This window comes from Pteropus alecto, unplaced genomic scaffold (assembly GCF_000325575.1).
Source record: "Pteropus alecto unplaced genomic scaffold, ASM32557v1 scaffold109, whole genome shotgun sequence".
Taxonomy (NCBI): Eukaryota; Metazoa; Chordata; class Mammalia; order Chiroptera; family Pteropodidae; genus Pteropus; species Pteropus alecto.
In genome coordinates this window covers 10,776,108-10,799,539 of record NW_006494608.1, presented here as the reverse complement: position 1 = coordinate 10,799,539, position 23,432 = coordinate 10,776,108, and the positions used below count along the sequence as shown (strand labels likewise).

General features: G+C 36.7%; 1 protein-coding gene across 1 annotated transcript in view; it reads left to right on the top strand.

Moving 5' to 3' along the window:
* GSAP (gamma-secretase activating protein) overlaps positions 1 to 23,432 on the top strand; it is a 54,547-nt gene that overhangs the window by 12,669 nt on the left and 18,446 nt on the right. The window contains exons 7-13 of the mRNA XM_025041917.1: positions 4,609 to 4,686; positions 5,939 to 6,016; positions 9,400 to 9,492; positions 9,713 to 9,930; positions 11,473 to 11,542; positions 12,054 to 12,136; positions 14,949 to 15,002. Coding sequence (XP_024897685.1) covers positions 4,609 to 4,686; positions 5,939 to 6,016; positions 9,400 to 9,492; positions 9,713 to 9,930; positions 11,473 to 11,542; positions 12,054 to 12,136; positions 14,949 to 15,002 — 674 coding nt within the window. The remainder of the gene's footprint in view (positions 1 to 4,608; positions 4,687 to 5,938; positions 6,017 to 9,399; positions 9,493 to 9,712; positions 9,931 to 11,472; positions 11,543 to 12,053; positions 12,137 to 14,948; positions 15,003 to 23,432) is intronic.

The window sequence follows — 23,432 nt, the reverse complement described above, 5'->3', positions numbered from 1 at the left end:
TTACCAACATTTGTTGTTTTTTGACTTATTGCTACTAAGAAATAAATGGGTTAACGAAAAAATCAAGGGAGAACTCAAAAGATACCTAGAGACAAATGAAAATGAAAACACAATGGCTCAAAATCTATGGAACACAGTGAAAGCAGTCCTAAGAGGGAATATCATAGCAATACATTCCTATCTCAAGAAACAATAAAAATCTCAAATAAATGGTCTAACCTTATCCCTAAAGGAACTAGAAAAAGAATAGCCAACAATACCCAAAGTGAGGAGAAGGAAGGAAATAATAAAGACAGAGTGGAAATAAACAAAATAGAGTCTAGAAAAACAATATAAAAAATCAAGAGCTGATTCTTTGAAAGGATAAACAAAACTGATAAACCTTTAACTAGATTCACTAAGAAAAAAAAAAGGAAGAGGACCCAAATAAATAAAATCAGAAATAGAAAGGGAGAAGTAACTACGGACCCCACAGAAATACAAAAGGTTATAAGAAAATACTATGAGAAATTATATATCAATAAATTGGACAATCAGAAAGAAATGGATACATTCCTAGAAACATAATCTCCCAAGACCGAGTCAAGAAGAAACAGAAAATCTGAGGTGAAATGTTCTGAAAATATCAATTAAATTCAACTGATCTAGTGTGTCATTTAAGGTTGCTGTTTCCTTGTTGTTGTTGTTTTTGCCTGAAAGATCTGTCCATGGGTGTCAATGGGGTGTTAAAAGTCTCCTACAATGAGTATATTATTGTCAATCTTTCCCTTTATGTCAGTCAATACTTGCTTTATATGCGTAGGTGCTCCTATGTTGGGTGCATGTATATTTACGAGGGTTATGTAGTCTTGTTGTATCGATCCCTTTATCATTATTTAATGCTCTTCTTTGCCTCTTATAGCCTTTGTTTTAAAGTCTATTTTGAAAAAAAAGTCTATTTTGTCTGATATAAGTATTGCTACCCCAGCTCTTTTTTCATTTCCTTTGCATGGAATATCTTTTTCCATCCCTTTATCTTTAGTCTCTGTGTGTTATTTGATCTGAAGGGGGTCTCTTGTAGACAGTATATGTAGGCATCTTGTTTTCTTATTCATTCACTTATCCTATGTCTTTTGATTGGAGTATTTTATTCATTTACATTTAAAGTAATTACTGATAGATACATAGCTATCGCCATTTTATTATTTGTATTTTGTTTCCCCTCCTCCCTCCCACTTCTTTTTATAGAAGTCCCTTTAACATTTCCTGAATTCTGGCTTGTTGGTGATGAATTATTTTAGTCTTTTCCTGTCTGGGAAGCTCTTTATCTCACCTTCAATTTTAATTGATAGTTTTGCTGGGTAGAGTAGTCTTAATTATAGGTTCTTGTTTTTAATCACTTTGAGTATTTCATGCCAATTCCTTCTGGCCTGCAATGTTTCTGTCGAGAAATCAACTAATATTCTTATAGGAGTACCCTTGTAAGTAATAGTTGCTTGTCCTTTACTGCTTTTAAGATTCTCTGTCTTTAACCTTTGGCATTTTAATGATGATGTGTCTCGGCGTGGGTCTGTTTGGGTTCCTCTTTTTTGGGGTTCTTTGCACCTCCTGCACTTGTATATCTATTTTCTTTACCAGGTTAGAGAAGTTTTCTGTCATTATTTCTTCAAATAGTTCTCAATCCTTTCCTCTCTCCTTCTGGTACCCCTATGATGCAGATGTTGGTACATTTGATGTTGTCCTAGATGTCTCTTAAAATATCCTCATTTTTTTATTCTTTATTTTTTTCTGTTCTTATTGGGTGCTTTCTGATACCTTGTCTTCCAATTCTCTAATTCAACTCACTAATTCAATCCTCTGCTTCATATAATCTGCTGTTGATTCCTTCTAGTGTATTCTTTATTTCAGTTATATTCTTCACTTCTGACTTTTTAAAATGGTTTTTGTGTCCCTTTTTTATACTTACTCTTTAATGTAGTCCTTACCGAACTCATCTGCTGCCAAAAGTCTTCCCTATAATGTGTGGGCCATGTGCAGGTGGTGTGAGCTGAGTGCTGCTGCCTGCCCATGAATGCATGGCTCAGGGAAGGTGCAGAGAAGGGCTGGCTGCCTGGCAACAGGCCTGCCATGGGCAATTTGTGGGTTGAGTAGGGCCGGGTCTCAGGGAGACATGAGGTGGAGTTAATGGATCTCACCAGGCCAACACAGAGTTGGCCCTGTGGGGAGAGAGTTCAATGCAGGCCAGATGGCACCCACCTGTAGTCTGGCTGGGGTGGGGGTGCTACAAAGGAGCAATAGCTGCTGTCTCTCCAGCCCTCGCTCAGATGCCACACAACTCGGTCTTTCCCTGTGTATCTCTTGCGCCTCCTGAGCTGCTGACCCTCCGCCAGTATCCAGGGTGAATGTCTGTGCGCAGGACCTTTAAGGGAGACGTCTGTGTTTTCAGGTTCTTTCTGTCTCACCCAGATGGCCAGAATCTCCATTGATTTTTATAGTCAGATTTTGTGGGAATTCCTCTTTCTGGGACTGGAATCCTGAGCTTTGGAGCCCCTGTGTGGGGCTAGGGCCCCTCATTCCTTCAAGGGGGTTTCTCCCTCCTGCACTCTCCCTCCTGGTGTTCAAGCGACATGCATGGTTGCCGTACAAGCCTACTTCGCATTGCCTCTTCCTCTCCTACCAGTCTCAATGTGGCTTTTTCTTTATATCTTCAGATACATGTGTTATGATCAGCTAGATTTCAGATGGTTCTCTAAGTTGTTTGTTTTATAATTTGGTTGTAATTTAATGTGGTCCTGAGAGGAGGTGAACCCTGTTTTTACCTAGCCCACCATCTTGACTGGGACTTGGTTTCTACATCTCACTTTAACTTTCTTCAAAGCAAGTAAAACAATAACCTTCATTCTCTAAAGGATGGAGTGTGGAGGATTTTCCTAGAATGGAGGTTGTGGTCTTTCTTATATTGTTGACATTATATGTTTATTCCTTAGGGTACATTCCTAAATGAATTATTACTAAGTCAACAGGTATGACTATATTTAATGCCCTGAAAAACTGCTTTTTAGAGAGTTTGTATTAGTTCACTCTTTCACTGCTGTTATTTGAGAATGTTCTTCCTACTGCTCCCTTGACTGAATTATCATTTTTAAAACTTTGCTAATTTGAAAGGAGAAATATGGTGCCTTGTTTTAATTTTTATTTTTTTATTATTAGAGAGCCTGAAGTTTTAATTATGTTGGCTAAAAATGTATTTCTTCTTGCGATTATGGACTATGAAAGAATAGGATAAACCAGCCATTTTTTTTGCTGGTAGTATGTTTACTATATGAAAGTTGTCAAAGTGCTATGTGAGACGTTTGTAACTCATATAATTATTATTTTTATTTATGCTTTAGTATAGCTTTACTTTTAATTTTAGTGAGTGTGCTGTAATTTTAAAGAAAATTTATATTATTGTGTGCTCAGTAGCCATAACAGTAATTTTATCTAACATAATTTACTATTTTTATCTGATAAAGTCATTTTTTGTTTATTTTGTGTTTAAGATCTTGCAATAAAATGTACTTCTAACAGTATATTGCACTCTTAAATGTCATTAAAAATAGTTACAAATGATAAATATATAAAGAATGCTAATAATCTTAAACAGCCTTCTTAGGAGAAATGAGCTCCCCCCCTAAGCCCCCGCTACTGTGATTCTTTGATAAAGAAACTAGTGAAGTATGATGGAGGAAATATTGTGATTCACTGAAGTAGAGTAATGATTTAATTCACACAGCTAGTATAATATTAGCTTGGGGACTAGAACCCAGTTTCTAGACTCCTTGTCAAGTTCCTTTCCACCAGGGAAATCTCTTATTTCAGTTAATCACATAAACAATAGCATTAGAATGAAATATCAGTGTCAGCATAATGCCCTCATTTGTAGGTCATTGATGGACATAGTTGTCCATATAGCAACAGTTGCTGGAGATGATGTACAGTTTTATATATTGAAGGAGGTAGGAAAGCTGAGGGTATTCTGGAGATATAGGTTAAGTGAAGGTGGTCAGGGTTCATCTGGAAAGGCTACTCTATGCCAGGAGCTCTTCTTTGCCCTTGGGCCAAGGCCCTTAAGTAATCCAAATATGGTGGGTATGGGGGCTCACACACCACATTTGCTCTTATCGCCCGTAAGATTATCCAGTTTGCCTTTCAATCTAGATAAACAAGACTAGAAACTTTCTGTAAAGGAGAAATACACTTTTGATAAACTAGGGTCTATAGCTATTAGTGATTACTGGAAGGCACACAAGATAAGAGGGCAGGGCAGTGCATGTATGTTAGGAGAATCTCATGAAGCTTTGGACACTTCTCTAGTCTCTCATGATTTCCTACACAGGAGCGTGTCTCCATTCCTTTTTCTACCCTTCAGTAGCCTACCACAATACATTGCTTATAGTGTGTGCTGAATAATTATTGAATTGAAATTTCTTAGCTACTTGTTAATATACTAGTTCTAGAAATTAGGAATAATCTATGAGGTAAATTGAGGCAGGGCATCTAAAAGAATGGAAGTAAAGTTAAGTGATTTGGGAAACTTTTTTTGTCTATGATTCTACTAAGCTCTACTAAATACCTTCTTTCTTGTAGGAAGTTTGTGTGTATGTTATAGCCCAAAGTTTGACTCGTGGGAACAAATTATGTATACAGTGTTTTACTTTCATAAAGGTATGTTTCATTTATTTTGTGTTTTATTTTTACATAATCACTTTTCCCAAATAGTAGCAAATTTGGCAGATTTTAAAGTATTATTACCTTGCAATAAATAAATCTATACCTGTAAACCTATATAAACACGTTTCTTAAAAAAATTCACTAGTGATGAATATTGTTAGCTAAGTATTTTTATATATTATATATTTTTTATCCTGACCTATATCTTTTTCTAGGCCTGTAAACCAATCGTAATGAACTTATTTGCCCAAAGTGTGTTTCTTTTTTATTAGTACTACTTGGAAATTATCAACAGATTTAACATACAAAGGTACATAAGGTTTTAGTTTAAAGCTTCCCTGATCTCAGAATTTAACAGGTGCCTTTTAATATTTAAAGTCTGACTCATGCTAAAGAGTATTTATTTTGCTTGTTTAATTTCTTAAAATTAATATTTATGTAGTCCATACTGTGGATAGAGTGAAAAATTTTTAAAGGTAGATTTTTTTTTTCAAAATGGGAAAAATTTTATGCCAGCCCACACCAGAATTATTATTCTGTGAGAGTGCCTAATATTTTTTTCGGAAGTCAGAGATCATGGTAAAAAAGTTTAATAATTTATTCAATAATGAAGAAACTAATAGGAACTTCAAACTGGACATACATAGATGCTTTAATAGTATAAATTTGATATTTTGTGGAAAAGTCTTCACACAATTTTCTAATGATTAATGATTAAAACCAATAAATAAAACTTTTCTGAACATTAAGAATTAGAAAAGTGGAGAGTGAAGCCTAATGCACTGAATTTAGTAGATAGTCTGATACTCTTTTTAACTCAAAGTGACATTTCTAAGTGACTCAGAGAAGTCTCAGAGGGTCTTAATGACTTCAGCAGTGAGCCTTGAGGCATGAGGACCAGTGAGCCACCTGGTCTCCTCCATATCTTGGATCTTTAAGTAGATTCCTTTGGATTCTTCCTTCCCAGCATAACCTACCTGTTAAAGTCTAAGATTACACATAAGCCCAGAACAATTACTGGAATGTGACTACACTCAGGTCATCTGCCTTCAATGCTGGCTTTTGGATAATGACAGGGAACCATGAAATCTAGAAGTTATAGATGCTTGCTTTATCAGTTTCACAGGTAGTAAATGTAGTAAATGTTGAGGATATTACACAGAGTCGCTACTTTGGGTAGAATTTCAGCTCTTTGTTTCTTTACATGCTTTCTCTGGCTTCATGTTCATGGCTTCTGTCTCCGCAGGGCACAGCAAGACCTTCACTGCTGCTCTTGGGAGTGCTGACTCACATGTGACAAAGGGCATTACTTTTCTCAACCTTGGTGAGTGTGAAGGAGAAGCATCTATCTGTTCTGATCCTTCCTTCCATTACATGTTATGCCTCAGCCTTTAATATCTCATTTTCTTCTCTGTGAACTCCATTTTTTTATGCCTCTTTGTAACTTGGGTCACTGACTTTTTTGAAACCTGATAGGAGAAGATTTCTCTGGGAATAACCTTACCCTTCTCCCCCACACAACTCCATCAGCTTTTTTGGGAGGTGGGGTAGAGGGAGGAATGCATCTCTCTTTTTAGAGAACCTACACTGTGAACTTTCTTATGTTTTTAGTAACAATCCTAAAAGTCATTTGTTAGTATAAAAATGATGACAGTGAATGAGATGTTCTCTAAAAGCCTATGAGAAATAATACATCATGTTGGCCTTTGATTCTAGAGAGGTCAAAGGCATTTGGGAACTTGTTTATTCCCTGTTGCTAATTGCTGAAAACTTCCCAGTCCCACAGATGATTTATGGATCAGCTTGAGTGAGTTTTTTTTTCACTGAGTAAATATAGTAAAGAGAACTTGAGCAGTATTAAGGAAGTCTATATGGAAGAAAATAATAAAAGGAGTTTATTGTACTTCTCTACTGAAAGCAGCTTTTCCATGCTAATTGAGATGTGGGGCACAAAGAGATTAGCACAAGACTAACCCACAGAACTGTTGCTTGCCCACATATGGGACATGGCATGATATTTAAAAAGGAAAAGGTTAGGCAGGTGTGATGTGAGGGAACTGGGTAAAGTGAGAACCAAAATGATAAGATTTTTATTTTGAATGATACTATTAGTGAGGCGAGATATTTTATGCTAAGTGGGCCAGTATGTGGCAAATTTTATCATGAGCTCTAAAACTGGGAAATTCCCTTAGAGAGGCCTGATGCAATTGCTTACTGTGTTAAGAGAGGTAAATACAAGATTTCTTGGGTCTGGGACTTGATTCTTATCAGCAATGCTATATCAGCCTCCCACCTCAAGAATGATGTGGGAAACTTTCCACTAAAAAAAAAAAAAATTAGCATTTTGTGAGGTCAAAGGTATCTTTCCTTTTTTTTTTTAACCCCTGGGAATGATTCTTTAAAAGGGCAGGCATGATTTAATCTTTGACCTTCAAAATGCGAAGAGGGCAGAAATACTAGAGCTTTGTGAAAATAAGCTATCCTTTCCTTCTTAAACACACTTTACTTTGTAGGCACAAAATTGTACCCAATTAAACCTGTTCTAGAGGTAATTTTTATGACAATATTGTTTTTTTGAGTCATGTATTTTTTGCTATTAATTATGTGCAATTTCCCTCAATTATCATCCTTTTAAAATGGGCTTATATTGATTAAAATATTAAAGAATAGAGGGTTTTTTTTGAAATTTCTATTAACCCCCAAGCACCTCTATGTGAGAAAGATATGTTTATAAATAAAAAGCTACCATTTTAAAAATGAATACTATATTCGTATGTTAACTGTTTTACTTAAGTTATGTTACAACAATTCTGTTTGGTGATGATCTCCACATTTTTCAGATAATGAAACTGAGGCTCAGAAAGGCTGAGATGTGTGTTCAAGCTTCTTTTAGTTTCTCTTATCAGGGGCACTATATTTCTTATTGCTGCTGTAATGATTCACTATAAATTTAGGACTTAAAACAATGCAAACATTCTCTTATGGTTCTGGACGTCAGAATTCTGAAATGAATCTTGAGGAGCTAAAGTCAACATGTGGGCAGAAATGGTTCTTTCTGGAGATTCTAGGGAAGAATGCTTTCCTTGCCCCCTCCTGCATCTAGAGGCTGGCCTTTCTTGCCTTGTGACCACATCACTCCAGTCTCTTTTGTCATATGGTCTTCTGTAGTCAAATCTCCCTCTTCTAAAAACATTGGTGCCCTGGATAATCAGGATATTCTCCCTGTCATTTTTGGTGAGACAATAATTCTTTGGGTGACAGTCCTGAACACTGAGGGATTTAACATCCTGGGAGCTCTCTCACCAAATGATAGTAGGAATCCTCCGTGTGCCCCAATGATTGTGACAACCCCAAACACCTTCTGTATATCCATAGGCCCCTCTTCCAGGGATATAGTACCATCCTAATTAGCTGGTTAACCTAGGTCATTTGATGCCCAAACACTTACCACTGTGCCCTATTTCAGAGATGCCCAACCCCTGGGCTGCAGACCACTACTGGTCCATAGCCTGTTAGGAACCCAGCCACACAGCAGGAGATGAACTGGCAACCCAAGCAAAGCTTCATCTGTATTTGCAGCTGTTCCTCAGCGCTAGCATCACGACCTGAGTTCCATCTTAGGTCATCAGGTATTAGATTCTCATAGGATCTAATGAGATTCCTGGTCCCAAAAAGATTGGGAACAACTGCCCTCTTATTGTGTTTTTATACTTAAGGTTTGTCATAATTATGTTATATTATTGCTAAGTACTTTAACATCGCTTAATCCACGGTGACTGAAAGGACATTTATAAGTAAACCGGTTAGAGTTTTATGTCCTCTTTCCTTTCCTATGCACAAAATGCCTTCTATGCAAATGATTAGCATATACTTCTTTGCTTCTTAGAAAAATAAGATTCCAGCTGGCTCACTTATAATCTAAATGTTTCATCAAATGAAATTCACTACTATCATGTGAATTTGTTTTCCTAAAGTCCTAGAAAAATTATTGGTACTTCTACCCTCCCCTTCTCCAGAAATCTATTTTTAAACCTTGGCTCAATCTGTGTACAAATGTTCTTGATACAAAAATATCTAGTGCAGGGACTGTGAAGGTGTGAATTCTAGGCAGCTAGCTATGCAAAAAAATAAATTAGTACTTCATAAGTGTCATAATGCCTGCAGAGGTTGTTTTGATGAATATCCATTTAAGGTTTCTCTACACAAAACGATGGTGATGAGGACAATAATGATGACAACTATACTGTTACTATGGTGATGATGATGAGTGGACAAACATAGGAAACTAAATTTTAGAGCTGCCCGAAACTGGCAGGAACTATGAAGGAAGTTCTCATTATAAGCTATTCCCGGTCTATCAGATTATAGAATAATTTACATTGCTTAATATTTTTATTCTAATTTGCTCTTAGGACCATTGAGATTCATAAAAAGCCACAGTTCACTTAGAAACAAAACTACAGATTAAATTAAGGTAATCATGGTTAAATGTCTGAAGAAAATTAGCCACAGATAGAAATAAATGAGATATGGCTAGTAAGATGAAATGTACTGATATCAGACAGATGATTATTACATTGGTCAAACTTTTGTGTTTTAAAAGATTCAAAAAAAAAAAAAAACAGGGATAATGTGAAGTTCTGGGCTTTATCTGTACCTGTACAACTCTTACCGCATGCAGATGACTTAAACCTTTCTCTTCTATAGACTATTATGTGGCTGTTTACTTACCTGGTCATTTCTTTCATCTACTCAACATTCAACATCCAGACCTGATCTGCCACAGTCTGTTTTTGACAGGTACAGCTGTAGTTTTTTTCTTGTGAACATGGTCCATTTGGGTTTTTTCCCCCCTCTCTCCTTCTCTCTTTTCCTTCCTTCCTCCCTCCTTCCCTCCCTCCCTCCCTCCCTCCTTTCCTTTTTTATTTTATTTTTTTTCATTTGGGTTTCTTTTGACTTTAATGTTCGGTTGGAAGAGGAGTCCTTTTATTTGCTAATCTACATCTTTTTTCCCCCCCAGGAAACAATGAAGTGATTGATATGCTACCTCATAGTCCTTTGCAGTCACTCTCAGGGTCCCTGGTACTGAATTGGTGTTCTGGAAAGCTCTATAGAGCATTCCTCAACCAGTCCTATTTATTGCAGTTCCTGTGGAACACCCGGCTAGACTGTGAGAAGATAGCCGTGTTGCACTGTGTGCTCTCATGTGGTCAAGACCCACAGTTCCTGGAAGCCAAGGTGAGAACATAGCTTACGTTTAAAAATTGGCAAGTAGACAGTATCAAATGTATTTTTTTAATGGTTGAAAATGAACAGAGGTTATTTTTATTTGTTAACAGTTAATTGAGGTTATGGTCTCTATCCTTACTGGAATATATTCTTCTCTTGTGCTCCTTTTTTATGGTGAGGGTATATCTGTTCCCTTGACTACTCTTTTCCATGTCGTGAATAAATATTTAGGTATATCAGTAGTCTAAGGAAGTACTCAGTAAATAATGAGTTTCTCAAATATCTTTTTCACTTTCTCTATATTTGGTGTATATCGTCAAATAGACTAAAATCTGGTGGTATATATTTATTACATTTTCAATAAAGAGTTTGCATTTAAATTGCACATTATAGTTTACAAAGCACTTTTACATACTTTGTCATTTAATTTTATAGCTATCCTGTGAAGTCAGAGAAACCCCTTTATTAGACTTAATTGGGATGGTTGGTTAATTGAAAAAAGATATCTTAAATACTTTATTTTAACCTAAAACATATAAATGTACACTTATTCACCCATCTTCTGATGTAAATTAAGGCCCTTTATTTGTATATCAGCTAATTGAAGTTCAAAATTATTTTTCTTACATAAAACCACTAGTAATGTGTTGTCTCTGATTTCTTGTTACTTTTTTCCTAAGGAGATCAATAATTTCAAAGCAATTTGTGTATATAGGGCAGTTTTTTCTCAATCTTTTATAGTTGTCTCACTTACACCTAGTTTTTTAGTAAGTGTTTTAGAGACATGCCTTTGAGTCTTTCCAAAGCATATAATTTTATTGACCCAACAGCACTCTTTTTGTACCCATATTTTACTTGTCTAAGGTAATAGTTTATTAAATTACCTAATTATGAAAATAAGCACAGTTAGCATGAAGAGGTTTGGAAATAAAAACAACTTATTGGTAGGAGCAGAAATGTGAGAGTATACTCATGGCTAGGCAAGCCTTATAGTACCCATCAATTCTAAGGTAGGGAATGAGGGGCTTTATTCCTCCAGCAGGTGAGGATGGTTTTGGTGACTTAGAGCTGTTGATATATCTCAGGGATTATCTCTCCCTTGGGAGGACAGTACAGTGATGCTCATGAAATTTAAATAGTGTGACAGTGTTTGCACTTATTATTGAGCTAGAATTCAGACCCAGGTTTGCTGTCTCCAAGCATAGTGGATTTTTTTTCTCCTGTATTCCATAGCTCTTCCCATTGGTACTTTGCTAGAATATGACCTCCTGTAGCAAACACAAACATTGGGTTGAGGAAGGCTTATTTGGATCCCACCAAGGGCACTTATTAAAAAGATGTGTAAAAAGGACCTCATTTATAATACCATTTTATGCATGCAGTCTTGCATTATGTATCTTGAAGATAGCATAGATAGAAGTGAGTGTATTTTTAGACAATTCCAAAATAAATATAGAATTTAAAAGATTCATGTATATTTTATACTTCTATGGTGGTGGGACCAAGGTGCAGATTTAAATATTAACAGAGTTGTCTTCTTACTTTTTAAAGATTATTCAATGGATTTCTGAGAATGTCTCTGCCTGCCATTCATTTGACCTCATTCAGGAATTTATAATTGGTAGGTGTTGCTGGTGTTACATGTTAAGTTGAATCCTTGACCCTTTTACTTGAGGGAAAATAGTAAATTGATGTTTCAACATGTCAAAGTGCTGGTGAGAAGCTTTTTTTTTTAACTCTTGCATTCAGCAGCTAATTAAATTTCATTCTCTTGTGGTTTTATGAAGAGCTGTGGCTGTTCAGAGACTGATGAGATATGATATGATTTTGATTCTCTAACCTCATTAGTGATTTTTTTTTCAGTAAAATGTAACTTTCTTAGTTTAGTTTTGTGTTGGCTGGTTCTTATTGAAGTGTTATAATGCCATTTGGATAGATATGTGTTAAATAATCTTAAAAAATAATTATTCTCATTGTCAAAAGCAGAACCTTAACATTGTAATAAGTAGATAAAACATAATGGTTAACATTTAGAGGATGGAAACCTGTTGATTTACTTGTTCTGGCAAATTACCGTCTACTGCCTTGTTATTAAACCATGTCTATTCCTTTTCTTTCAAAAACCTATTCAGCTTCTTCATATTGGAGCATATACTCAGAGACAAGTGACATAGACAAACTTTTGCCATGTTCCTCTGTGCTCACTTGGAATGCAGTAAGTTAATGCTTCGTATTCCTTATGTAATTAAAATTGACTCACAGTTGTGGGTCAGTTGTAGGACATCCCTGTCACAGTGACCAACGTTGTGATTTCATTTAGATTTTGACTGATAAGAAATTGAGTTGGTGTTTTCTGGAAGAAAAATAATAGTGAATCCATGCTCTTGGCCAAAGGTATTTATATAAAACAGAACTGAAGGAGAAGGTACAGAATTTTTGTTACTTTTCCTACTACCAAGCAGAAATAATCCTCTATTATCTTCAAATAGTATTTTAATTTTATTAGCACATAGAGTGGATTAAAACATTTCTTAGGGTGTTATAAGTGAGGAATGCTGGGCCACTGCTGTTAATCTGAGTGGTTCTCTTTACTTAGTAGATTAGCACCTTCGTGACCCCTTTTTCTAGCCTTACAAAGAAAATCTGTAATATCTTTAGAGCTTTATGATCAGTAAAAGTCAGTCATCTTGAGCAAACTCATTCTATTTAACTTTTTCTTCCTGTTGGGCCAGACTCCCTCCTTTTTCATTAGGAAGTGCCGAGCTAAAACTGTGTACATATTTTTTTGAACATGGTACAATAAGCTGAGCTTTGTTGGATCAAAAAGTGAAAAGCACATACAGGCATCCCCTAAAAAAGGTTCTGCCTCTTCTCCTGTCATATTTAGATGTTAGAACTACACTTAGTCTTGAAGCGGAAGTTCATATCAAAAAGGCATTTAGAAAAATAAATTCAATTTAGGTAACATGGGCCTAGGGAAAAATATGTACTAGGATAAATTGTGACACTTCTCATTTTCTATTAGACTAAATACATTCCTTAAGAAGAGGCATCATTTGTGTTTGATTAATTTCTAAATTTTTGGTATGCACAACGGTAATGTTTTCCTAAAGGCCCTTTCCTCTTGTCTTTTACTGTTAGACTTATTAAAATTTCATGCTTAACTGTAGAATTATAATGGGAAGCCCTGAGCTTGTTCCTTCTTCATGTCTTCACTGTTTTCTTTAAGAACCTTGTGAATATACATGCAGACGCTGTGGTAATGTGGCAGGAAGTTTGCAGGTTAAACCACCCAGGGTCAGGAAATGCACATCTCAGCTTCCTCTCCTCACCACCCACTGCTCTCTCTCATTGTCCTGCCCTGTCAGGTTCAGTTTCTGGGAGGCAGCGACAGGATCTCTAGTTCCCAGGGTTGTGTTTAAAAGAGCCAGTACGTGTTAATTGGATGTTGTGTGAGAGTGTCAGCCTGACAGGCAAATCTTCACTTTTGCATTTCTCCTAACTTTGTGAGGCAGAGGAGCTATTGTGGACATATAGAGTGACATCCTACAAGAAGGACAATATAAAAAAAAACAAATTTATAACTTCTGTGTACTAAGCTTATTTTAGGGATTACCAAGTTGCTTTAAAGTTCTTGTGGTTGGAGGTTACCTTAAAGGTCTCTTCTAATCCTGGAATTTTATAAATCTATGCTTATGCAATGATGTAAATTATTTATTTTTCCTTTCTCTAATCTGTGAATGCTCTTAATGCTACACCCTTAATAAACACTTGTCACAATAGAGAACATTAATTTCACACCTCCGTATGAAGGCAGTTTATTTTTGTAAATAAATAGTGTTATTTCAAGATACTAGAAAGTATGATATGCTTACAAATTCAAGATACTAGAAAATATGGTATGCTTACACATTGATAATCCTGAATTATACTATGCAAACAATTAGCTTTGTTATAACTATTTTCTTTCACAAAACAAGTTTATTGCAGTTGTCATAACAGTAGCTGTGTGAGTTGTAATACCTATTTTAAGATGCTATTTATAACCTAAAACTATAGTGAAATTTTAATACTTTTTTGAAGTATCCTCTGCTGCTGAGCAGTGATAAGTGAAGCACACAGAGGATTCTTATCAGGCTTTTTACTCTCACAGTGGAGAACTCAGTTGTTCGGATGTTCTGGAAATTTATTTCTTCCTTGCTGCAATCTCCCTTTTCACAGGAATACTGTATGTCAGTAAAACCCTGGGTATTTAAGTTCAAAACAAATATAAAATTTTATTTCTACATATCATCTTCTAAACTATTTTCTCATATATTATTTGCTTTTTTAGTAAATGAAAAACTCGTTGAGAGGCTAATATACATAATTCATGTAGAAACACTTTAAAAATAACAGTGAATAAAGGGCAGTTTTGGAAATTTATCCTTTTAAATGTCTGTTTTAATGCTCACTAACTAGCAGAATGTTATTATTGGGACTTCCTGAGATGAATTGCATATCCTTTACATTTGTCATGGTGATAGTGCTGCATATACTCTTTATGGGGATCTCTTAGCTCTGAATTATGATGGAGGATGAAGTACAGAAAAAATTTCCACTAAAGTCATATAAGAATCCCGTTAATCTTGGTTTCTTCTAGTAAAGTGGGAGTTACTGCAGTACATTTAAATGAAAGAGAAGAGGAAGGAATGCAAAAATGGAATATATTCCCTTTATTATTACACTGATGGTGCAAATGGAAATAAACAATATACCGTTCTCTATTTCTTCATTAGTCTTCTTTCCTTTAGAGATACTGCCAACTAACATAATCATAACTTTAAAGAATATTCCCCTTCCTGAGACAAGAGACAGACTGTGTTTACTGTTATTTATAAACCCCAAGGTTTATTTAAAGTAGAGGTTAGCAAACTGGAAGCTGCCCTCAGCTGCTTTCTGTGCGGAAAACACTTCCTGAAGCCTTGAGCTTGTGGCAGTTGATACATTTAGCAGTTGTATGTCTGTCTGTTTTTCTCCCATCATAGGAAATTCCTGGGATAACCCTTGCGACGGAAGAGATCACATTGCCTCTAATGAAGGTAAGTCCCTTACAGTTAGAGGCAAAAGCACAGACTTGTGTGCCTTCCTTGCTGCCTCCACACTTGACAGTGGTTAAACTTCTGCTGCCCTGCGTATTATGGTGGTTCCAAAAGGGATTGTGAACTGTCAGGGAGGACAGGGGTTAGGGGTAGGGCTGTTCTCCTGAACAGCGGTCCCCAACCTTTTGGGCACCAGGGACTGGTGCTCCTCTGAGAATCTAATGCCTGATGATCTGAGGTGGAGCTGAGGTGGTGATGCCAGTGCTGGAGAGCGGCTGCAAATATAGATGAAGCTTCACTCGTTGTCCTGCCGCTTACCTCCTGCTGTGTGGCCCCGGTCCTAACAGGCCACAGTACAGGTCTGTGGCCCAGTGTTTGGGGACTCCTGCTCTAGAAAATCCTTCCTAAGTGATTGAGTAGTTGCTAAGGAAGATATTTTGGCAATTCTTAGGAATGCTCTTTGAAGAGAGAAGTTTTCTGAAGATAGGGAATTATAGGGCTCAGTGTAAACCATGTAGAGCTAGTACTTTCTACTGTGCCTCAAACTAGCTCGTATTGGAAGAGTTCTCAAAAGTTATCTTTAGAGGGCCTGGTAGCTGTTTTTCACTTCATTTATGCTATCGCCCCCTCAAAACATTCAAGTGCACCTATGTGCACACACGTGCACACAGACACAGAATCTTAAAACCATTAATTAATCTGGGTGGGATTATTTAATTTCCTTTTGGTTCTAAGAACAGCTTTTCTGTTTCTCAAGAGTGTCCTGCACTGGCTCTGTATGTGGTCTCAGTCAAGTGTCTGTATCCCTTCTTCCTGCCCACTAAGCAGTAGCTGTTAGTGTCTTTCTGCAATCTGGTGGTTTCAGAAGCTTCTGAATAGGGAGAATGGGGTGGGGCGGGTGAGTAGAAAAGAATGCATATGTAGTTTAAAATGGGGGAGTATTTTAGCACAGTTTTCTTAAAGCTCCTTTGTTGTTTTTGGCATTGCCTCCTGTTAATTATAGTTTGGTGTGTACTGGGAAATCTCAACCTTTGGCAGCAGGCAGCTCGGTGTGCTGTTGCCTTTTATTTACATTTGATTCTTTTGGATTCACAAAGGATCTAGCCGGGCCTAGGCAGCTGGGGGAATGTCGTGGGTGTCTGAGGTCACAGTGATGCCCTGGGGGTGAGAGAGGGCTGACAGGGCTGGTTTAATGGTTCTGGTTTGGGTCCTAAGAAGGCTGCTTTAAGGAGAAACTTACAAGGGGCATTTCTAGGTAGAAGCATGAGACCACTGAAAAGCTCTACAAAGGTAGGAAGATGAAAGGAAAAGAGAGATTTGATTAATAGTTTAAAAGGTTCTTATTGAGAGCCTCCATCCTTTCATTATATTGTTTCTGCTTCTACCACTCATCCTGCCAAATCCATAATGTATTTAATGGACAAACAACAAACTAGTGAAGAAAATTTTAAAAAGAAACAAATGTCACCCACAATTCTATAGCTCCTGTCCATATAAACTGTCTATTTCTCCCTATTTCCCCTTAGTCTTTGTCGTAAGTATGCATTTTTATCTAGTAGTAACAACAATTTAGAGGTATTTAATAACAATTACAAATTATAATATATCATAACCATTTTCATGTTGCTATGTAAACTTCATAATTATGATTACTAATAACTTCATGGATTCTACTGGGTTGCTATGTCTTAATTTACATAATCATTCTTCTGTTTTGGGACACAGAATTTGTCTCCAGGCCCCATCCTTTTTTTTTTAAATTGCTATTACAAATAATTTTGCAGTGAATATTTTTATACTGATAGCTTTCCTTTGGATTTATTCCTATAAGGTAAAATCCACATGAATACTATTGAGCGAAAGACTATGACAATTTTTATAGCCTTTGTTTCTTATTGCCAAATTGATATTCAAAAAAGTTGTCATCATTTACATTATTACAAGAGATTTATGATTTAAATAAAATCTTAATAAATTTTATAAAATTAAGTATAAAATGGTGAGCTCCCCTACTCCAACCCTAGTCATTCAGCCTGGGAGACTCTAACCATTACCTTCCAGTTCACATGACACCTGGTCTTGATATCTCTCATTTGTTTCTTCATCTCTGCTAGCATAATACCCATCACTATAAGCTTCTGCCTTTGACCTATTTCTTCTACCCCCAAGTCCCAGCTTAATTATATTGTGACAAACCTGTTTGCCGTGGCACATCCCACCCTCTGCTCTTCTTTCCCAGCCCCAGTTAAAAGACTGTCTTGCCATGCTTACCTGATAGGAGTTGGCTCTGAGCACTATGACCTGAATCAGGTTACCTTTCGAATGCATGCTTGCTGCCAGACTTTCCATGAGGCCCAGGAGACCCCTGTGTATTCTGATCACACTTGCTTTCATTCCCCTTGGTAGATGACAGCCCTGATAAGGACTTGGGAGAGGGAAGGGAAAATAGAACTAGATATGGACTTTCTTCCTGCTCTCTGCAAATAATTTTAGTGTAAAACGGAATACTTTACAAATGTTTAATATATGAACATGTTAGGATACATAAACTAGTTAAATTAGAAGATTGTCACCTGAAAGACAAAAGACCTTAACTTTAGAAAATGACTTCCACAAGAATTTGAAAAATGAAACAGGAAATATATTTAAACAAGGTTCTCACCTCAAAAGGAATGTCATCAAGAGGGAACTTCCTAAGAATGATTTTGTCCCTTCTTCAAACATGGTTTTCTCTAGGGAAGTGGCAACTTTTATAAACGGTTAAAAATTACCCTTGATTTTATAGTGAGAAGAGAAACTATTAAAACTGTCCAAGCACAGGAAGCATGTATGGATTTACAAAAATAGAAACAATAACTTACTTGAACATAAAGATAAAAGTTGAATGAGTGTACCACAAATGGAGAAATGTAATATTTTTACTGAAGTATTTTTAAGCCAGACATCTTTAGTTTCATTTTATAAAGTAGGAAGTCTTTTAGTTAATCATTTGTTTAGAGATTATTAACTACCTGACCCAGAGATTGGGAAGGCCAGAAAGACTTAAAGCCCCTCCCCACTTATGGCCTCTCAGAAGTGAAGGTGTTACTACAGGTATCCATCAGGCATCTAAATGCCCCTGAACAATGGGAAATGAGTAGTTGACACTTGGGCTGGTCTTCTTAGATACTTGTTTATTTAATTATGCTTCTTCACTTAAAATTTTTTTAAAAAACTGTTTTAACTGGGCAGAGCATGAGTATAATTAATTACTTAGCGAAACACAAAAGACACCTTTTCCTTGACCCTTCCAATACAGCCAGCCACCATCACTTAAATAAAAGATTTTTAGAGATCCAAAATATCAATGCAATCACAGTGTAATAGATGACAATTTTTTAAAAATTAGAATTGTTGCTCTGACAACTATGTAGCATACCAGAAATCTCAATAGGTTATGTAGGAAATATTAATTGATTTTCCAAAGTTCAGTTTGTACGTATGTGATATTGTGTTATAACTAGAAATATCTATTTGGTCTTCATCCATAGTTCCTGGCACAGAACTCCTAAAATCCTTTTTATTTTCTAAGTGATAAAGGCTATAGAAACATCTTTTGTTATAATATTTAGTGTTTGTTCCCAGTTCCTGAAATAGCTCCTAAGTACAAAGGTGAGAAGAATGTCTGTTATTATTTATAACAAGCCCCTTTCAATCCACACCTGAGTTTATGTTAATGAGGTGACTTTTGGAAAGTACCTAACTGTGGAGACTGTGGCCTCAAGAACCAAGCATGTGATTAGAGGGTTGGAACTTTCAGCCCCACCCCCATTCTCCATCTCCTGAGGCAAGACTGGCTAGATATTGAGTTCATTCACTAGTAGCCAATGATTTAATCAATCATGCCTAAGTAATGGAGCCCCTGTAAAGAACCCTAACTTAAGGGGTTTGGAGAGCTTCTGGGTTGGATGAAATTGTGGGGTATGGGTTGGGTGGTGCACCTGGAGAGGGCATGGAAGCTCTGAGCCTCTTTCCCCATGCCTTGCCCTATGCATCTCTCCCTTTTGGCTGTTCCTGAGTTGCAACTTTTTATAATAAGTAAACTGGTTTTCTGAGTTAAGAACGACTCTAACGAATTACTGAACCCATGGAGGGGGTTCTGGAAATCTTCGATTTATAGATGGTCAGTCAGAAGCACAGATGACAACCTGGACTTGCCATTGGCATCTGAAGAGAAGGACAAATTTTGTGGGGCTGAGCCCTTAACCTGTGGCATCTAACACTATCTCTAGGCAGAGAGTGTCAGAATTAAATTAATTTGTAGGACACCCAGCTGATGTTGGAGAATTGATGGATGTTGGGGAAAAATCTGATACATTTGGTGACCAGAAGTGAAGTATTCTGTACATAGACGGTTGTTCAGAAAAAATAAGAGTTTTTCCTACACAGCATATATTCTGGGACAATGAGTTATGGCGAATTTAATTAATATTGTAAAACATAATTTTATGATGCTACAAAGAAACATTACTTATTAGAAACAGAGTACCAGGCCGGTAAAGTCATTCTTGTCTTATCTATCGAGACGGATGCCTTCAGTATACTTCTCGGATGTTGAAATTGAGGAACAGACCCAGGATCAAGGATTCTAGTTTTTGTTTCTCTCCTACCAGCTACTGTGCTGTGCTGCTCTTTTTGTTTGTTTGTTTAATTAGAATTGACATTTAATATTATATTAGTTTCAGGTATACAGAATAGTGGTAAGACATTTATATAATTTAAGAAGCGATTCCCTGATTAGTCCTCACCTTGCACTATACATTGTTATTACAATATATTGACCATATTCTCTATTCTATACTTTACATTTTTGCGACTATTTTGTAACTACCAATTGTACTTCTTAATCCCTTCCCTTTTTTCACCCAGTTCTGCAACTCACCTCCCATCTGGCAGTCACCAGTTCTCTGTATCTATGAGTCTGTTTCCATTTTATTTATTTTGTTCTTTAGATTCCGTGTGTAAGTGATATCATATGGTATTTGTCTCTGTTTGACTTATTTCACTCAGCATAATATACTCTAGGTCCATCCATGTCATTGCAAATGCTAAGATTTCATTTTTTTTAATGGCTGAATAATATTCCATTGTATACATGTACATCCAATTCTTTATCCTGTCGTCTATTGATGGCCAGTTAGGTTGCTTTCATATCTTGGCTATTGTAAATAGTGCTGCAGTGAACATAGGGTTGCATATATCTTCTTGAATTAGTGTTTTGGTTTTCTCAGGATAAATACCCAGAAATGCAATTCCTGGGTCATAAGGTAGTTCTGTTTTTAATTTTTTGAGAAAACTCCAAACAGTTTGTCATAGTGACTGCAACAATTTGCAATTTCATCAACAGCACACGAGAGTTCTCTTTTCTCCACATCCTTGCCTGCACTTTTTTGTTGACTTATTGATGATAGACATTCTGACAGGTATGAGGTGATATCTCATTGTGGTTTTTAATTTGCATTTCTCTGATGATTAGTGACATTGAGCATCTTTTCAAATGTCTATTGGCCATCTGTATGTCCTCCTTGGAGAAATACCTATTTAGGTCCTCTGTCCATTTTTTAATTGGATTATTTGTTTTTTTAGTGTTGAGTTGTATGAGTTCTTTATAAATTTGGGCTATAAACCCCTCTTCCCCCCATACTGTGTTGCAACATCTAAATTTTTATCTTAGAGCTTCTTTTATTCTCTGGATTAATGAACATACTGGTATTAACTTGGCATTTGAGATCCTTCACAGATTGGCCCTAACTCCCTCTTTAATGCTGTCTCCTATTTAACAACATGATCGCACGGCTTCAGACAGCTGGTTCTCCATCAGCCTTTAAACCAGAGGTGTAGATTGAGAAAAATGTTTGAGAATGGGAGGGGGACTGGGATTACCTGGACATGCTCAAGCAGTGTTCTCAGCCTTGGTTGATCATTAGGGTTGCCTGGGAATTTATAAGTCTCAGGAGGCTCAGGTCATACCCCAAACCAGTTAAATCTCTAAGGGATGGGACCCAGGAGGTTGCTGAAGCTTGGAGTCAATTCTAGAGGCAGATATTTTCATCATAGAGAATGAAGTGCTGCTGGTTGTTTTCTCTGCTTTCTCTAATTCTCTCCCTCTTGTCTAAACCCAGAATCCACATATGGGTCTCTCAGTCTTTGCTTACTTCCCAAGAGCCCCACCTGGAACATCCTGTCCTTGTCCTTTACTTACTCAAATCCATTTTCATCCTCTGGGACTTATCTATTAACCAGACTTCCAAATAGACTTTCCAATTTACAATGATCTCTATGAATTTTCATAACTTAAAAAGATACCATGTAGTAACATATGGCACTAATTGTTTTTCTCTGTACATTCTTGATACCTATAGTATAACATCCGGCCCAGTCACCTCCTTAAAAGACCTATAAGTTTATATTAAAATATTTCTAGGACTTTTGGCTAATGGTGTTTCTTATTGCATTAAACTTATATCCTTTTCCTTCGAACTCAGTGGTTTTGAACTATTTTAGCCTATGGATTCCTTTGAAAATCTGGTGCAAACTATAGACCTTCCCAGAAGAGTGTTATACAAACACACACTCCATTTTACATATAGTCAGTGCATTCGTGAGCCCTTTTGAAGCTTGTTCATGGACTTATTTTGTTTGTTTATTCGCAGCTGAGAAAAGGGTATAAGAAAAGAGATCTTTAAATGGGGGAGCGAGGAGAAGGTAGGAAGTTTGGGAGAAATCTCTTCTTAAGAGCCACAGTGTGAGTGTGTGACTCGGGTCCTTTGAGAGGCAGATGGCATTTGGCCTGAGGGGAAGAGGCCCTATGACAGGTAGAAGGACACCAGCATTCCTCCCCTCCCACATCTCGTCCTGGGCAGGGTTCTGCTGACCACAGGGTAAAACTCCTGTGGCAAAGTAGGCAGCGCTAATAGCTGAACTGACCACTAGATGTCATCACAACACCAGTGAGTTTTCTGGCTTTTGGCAGCAGCGTGCCTGAACCCAGAGGTAGACTAGCAAGAAGCTATAGTGACCTCTTGTCAGGGACCTAATACTGCCTAATGGTGGCAGGATTTGCTTTTATTATTATTATTATTATTATTATTATTATTATTTATTATTATTATTTCTATGCAAGGAATACCAAAGGGCAGATAAAGGTACATTCAGTATAAATAAATGGAAAGGGAAAAAAAAACGTGAGAGAGGTAGATCAAGCGGGGAGTATGACCTGACTCCAGCGTTCTAATTCCCCCCTATATTTTCTTAGAAATAGTTTTTCCTGTCTTCATGAGAAAGGATTTTGGCTGGACTGGCCTTTCAGGCTTCTAAAACAGCAAGTTAACATTATTATGTAACTTATTTTAGTGATACTCCAAAATCCATTTTGAACCAATCGTGACTAGCCTTTCAATAAGAATTTGGATAATGTATTATTTAACAAGGACAATTTTCTTGATTGAGGAATATTTTATTATATATTTTCTCTCTCTCTCTGTCTCTCTTTTTTTTTTGCAACAAAGCCAAGTCTGTTACCTCAGTAGGCATTAGCTCACTTTATTTTATGGCCACACATAGCATCCTTGCCCCCAGTCAAATCTTTTATAAATGCATATTTTTGGCAATAAAGTGTGTATCATAAATCTACCTTTATTGAAGTAAAAAAAATTATCAGTATATCCTTCAACATTAAACAAGGTATTATATAATTTATTAATTTAAAAATGAACATGATGGATACATTCTTGCTTCAGGGTAGTACAATTATATCAATAAGTCAAAGACTTAAGATGTCAACTATTTTGTTCTAGGGTATTTGACAGCTGAACATGAAACTAAAAGTGAAGTTCACTTCACTTTTCTGATTCCTAGGTTTTGAACAAAATCCTTTAGAAGTAAATAAGCTTAGAGGGAAAGTAAGCCTATTATTCCATGTGCTCTAAATCTTATGAACATTCTCTGACTGAACATGGCATTATTGATACAACCTAAATTAGAAAAGTGAGTCTTTGGGGAGGAAATAACTTAGGTGTTTAATACAGGCTGACCTGCTTTTGCCTTAACCCGGGGGAGTCATACCAGTTTCGGGACGTGAACAGTGGCTCTCTCTCTGTAAAGTGGGTAGAAAAGAAAGTGGGGAAAGCAAGACTCTTTCAGTCTATTTTAGAATTCCTGTCGGGGTGGGAATGCCATCCTCCGAGGGAGGTATTCACCTGGAAAGAGCTGAGGAAGTAAGGTGAGCCCAGTTCTGGAGCAAGTCTTGTGTGTTTCTTTCTGGGTAGTTTTGCCAACAGGTCCAGCCTCTCAAGCTTGCTGGTGTTTCTGTCTCTTACAGGTGCATAGCTTTAAGGGCTACTGGGAAAAACTGAACTGCAACCTGGAATATGTTAAGTACTCCAAGCCACA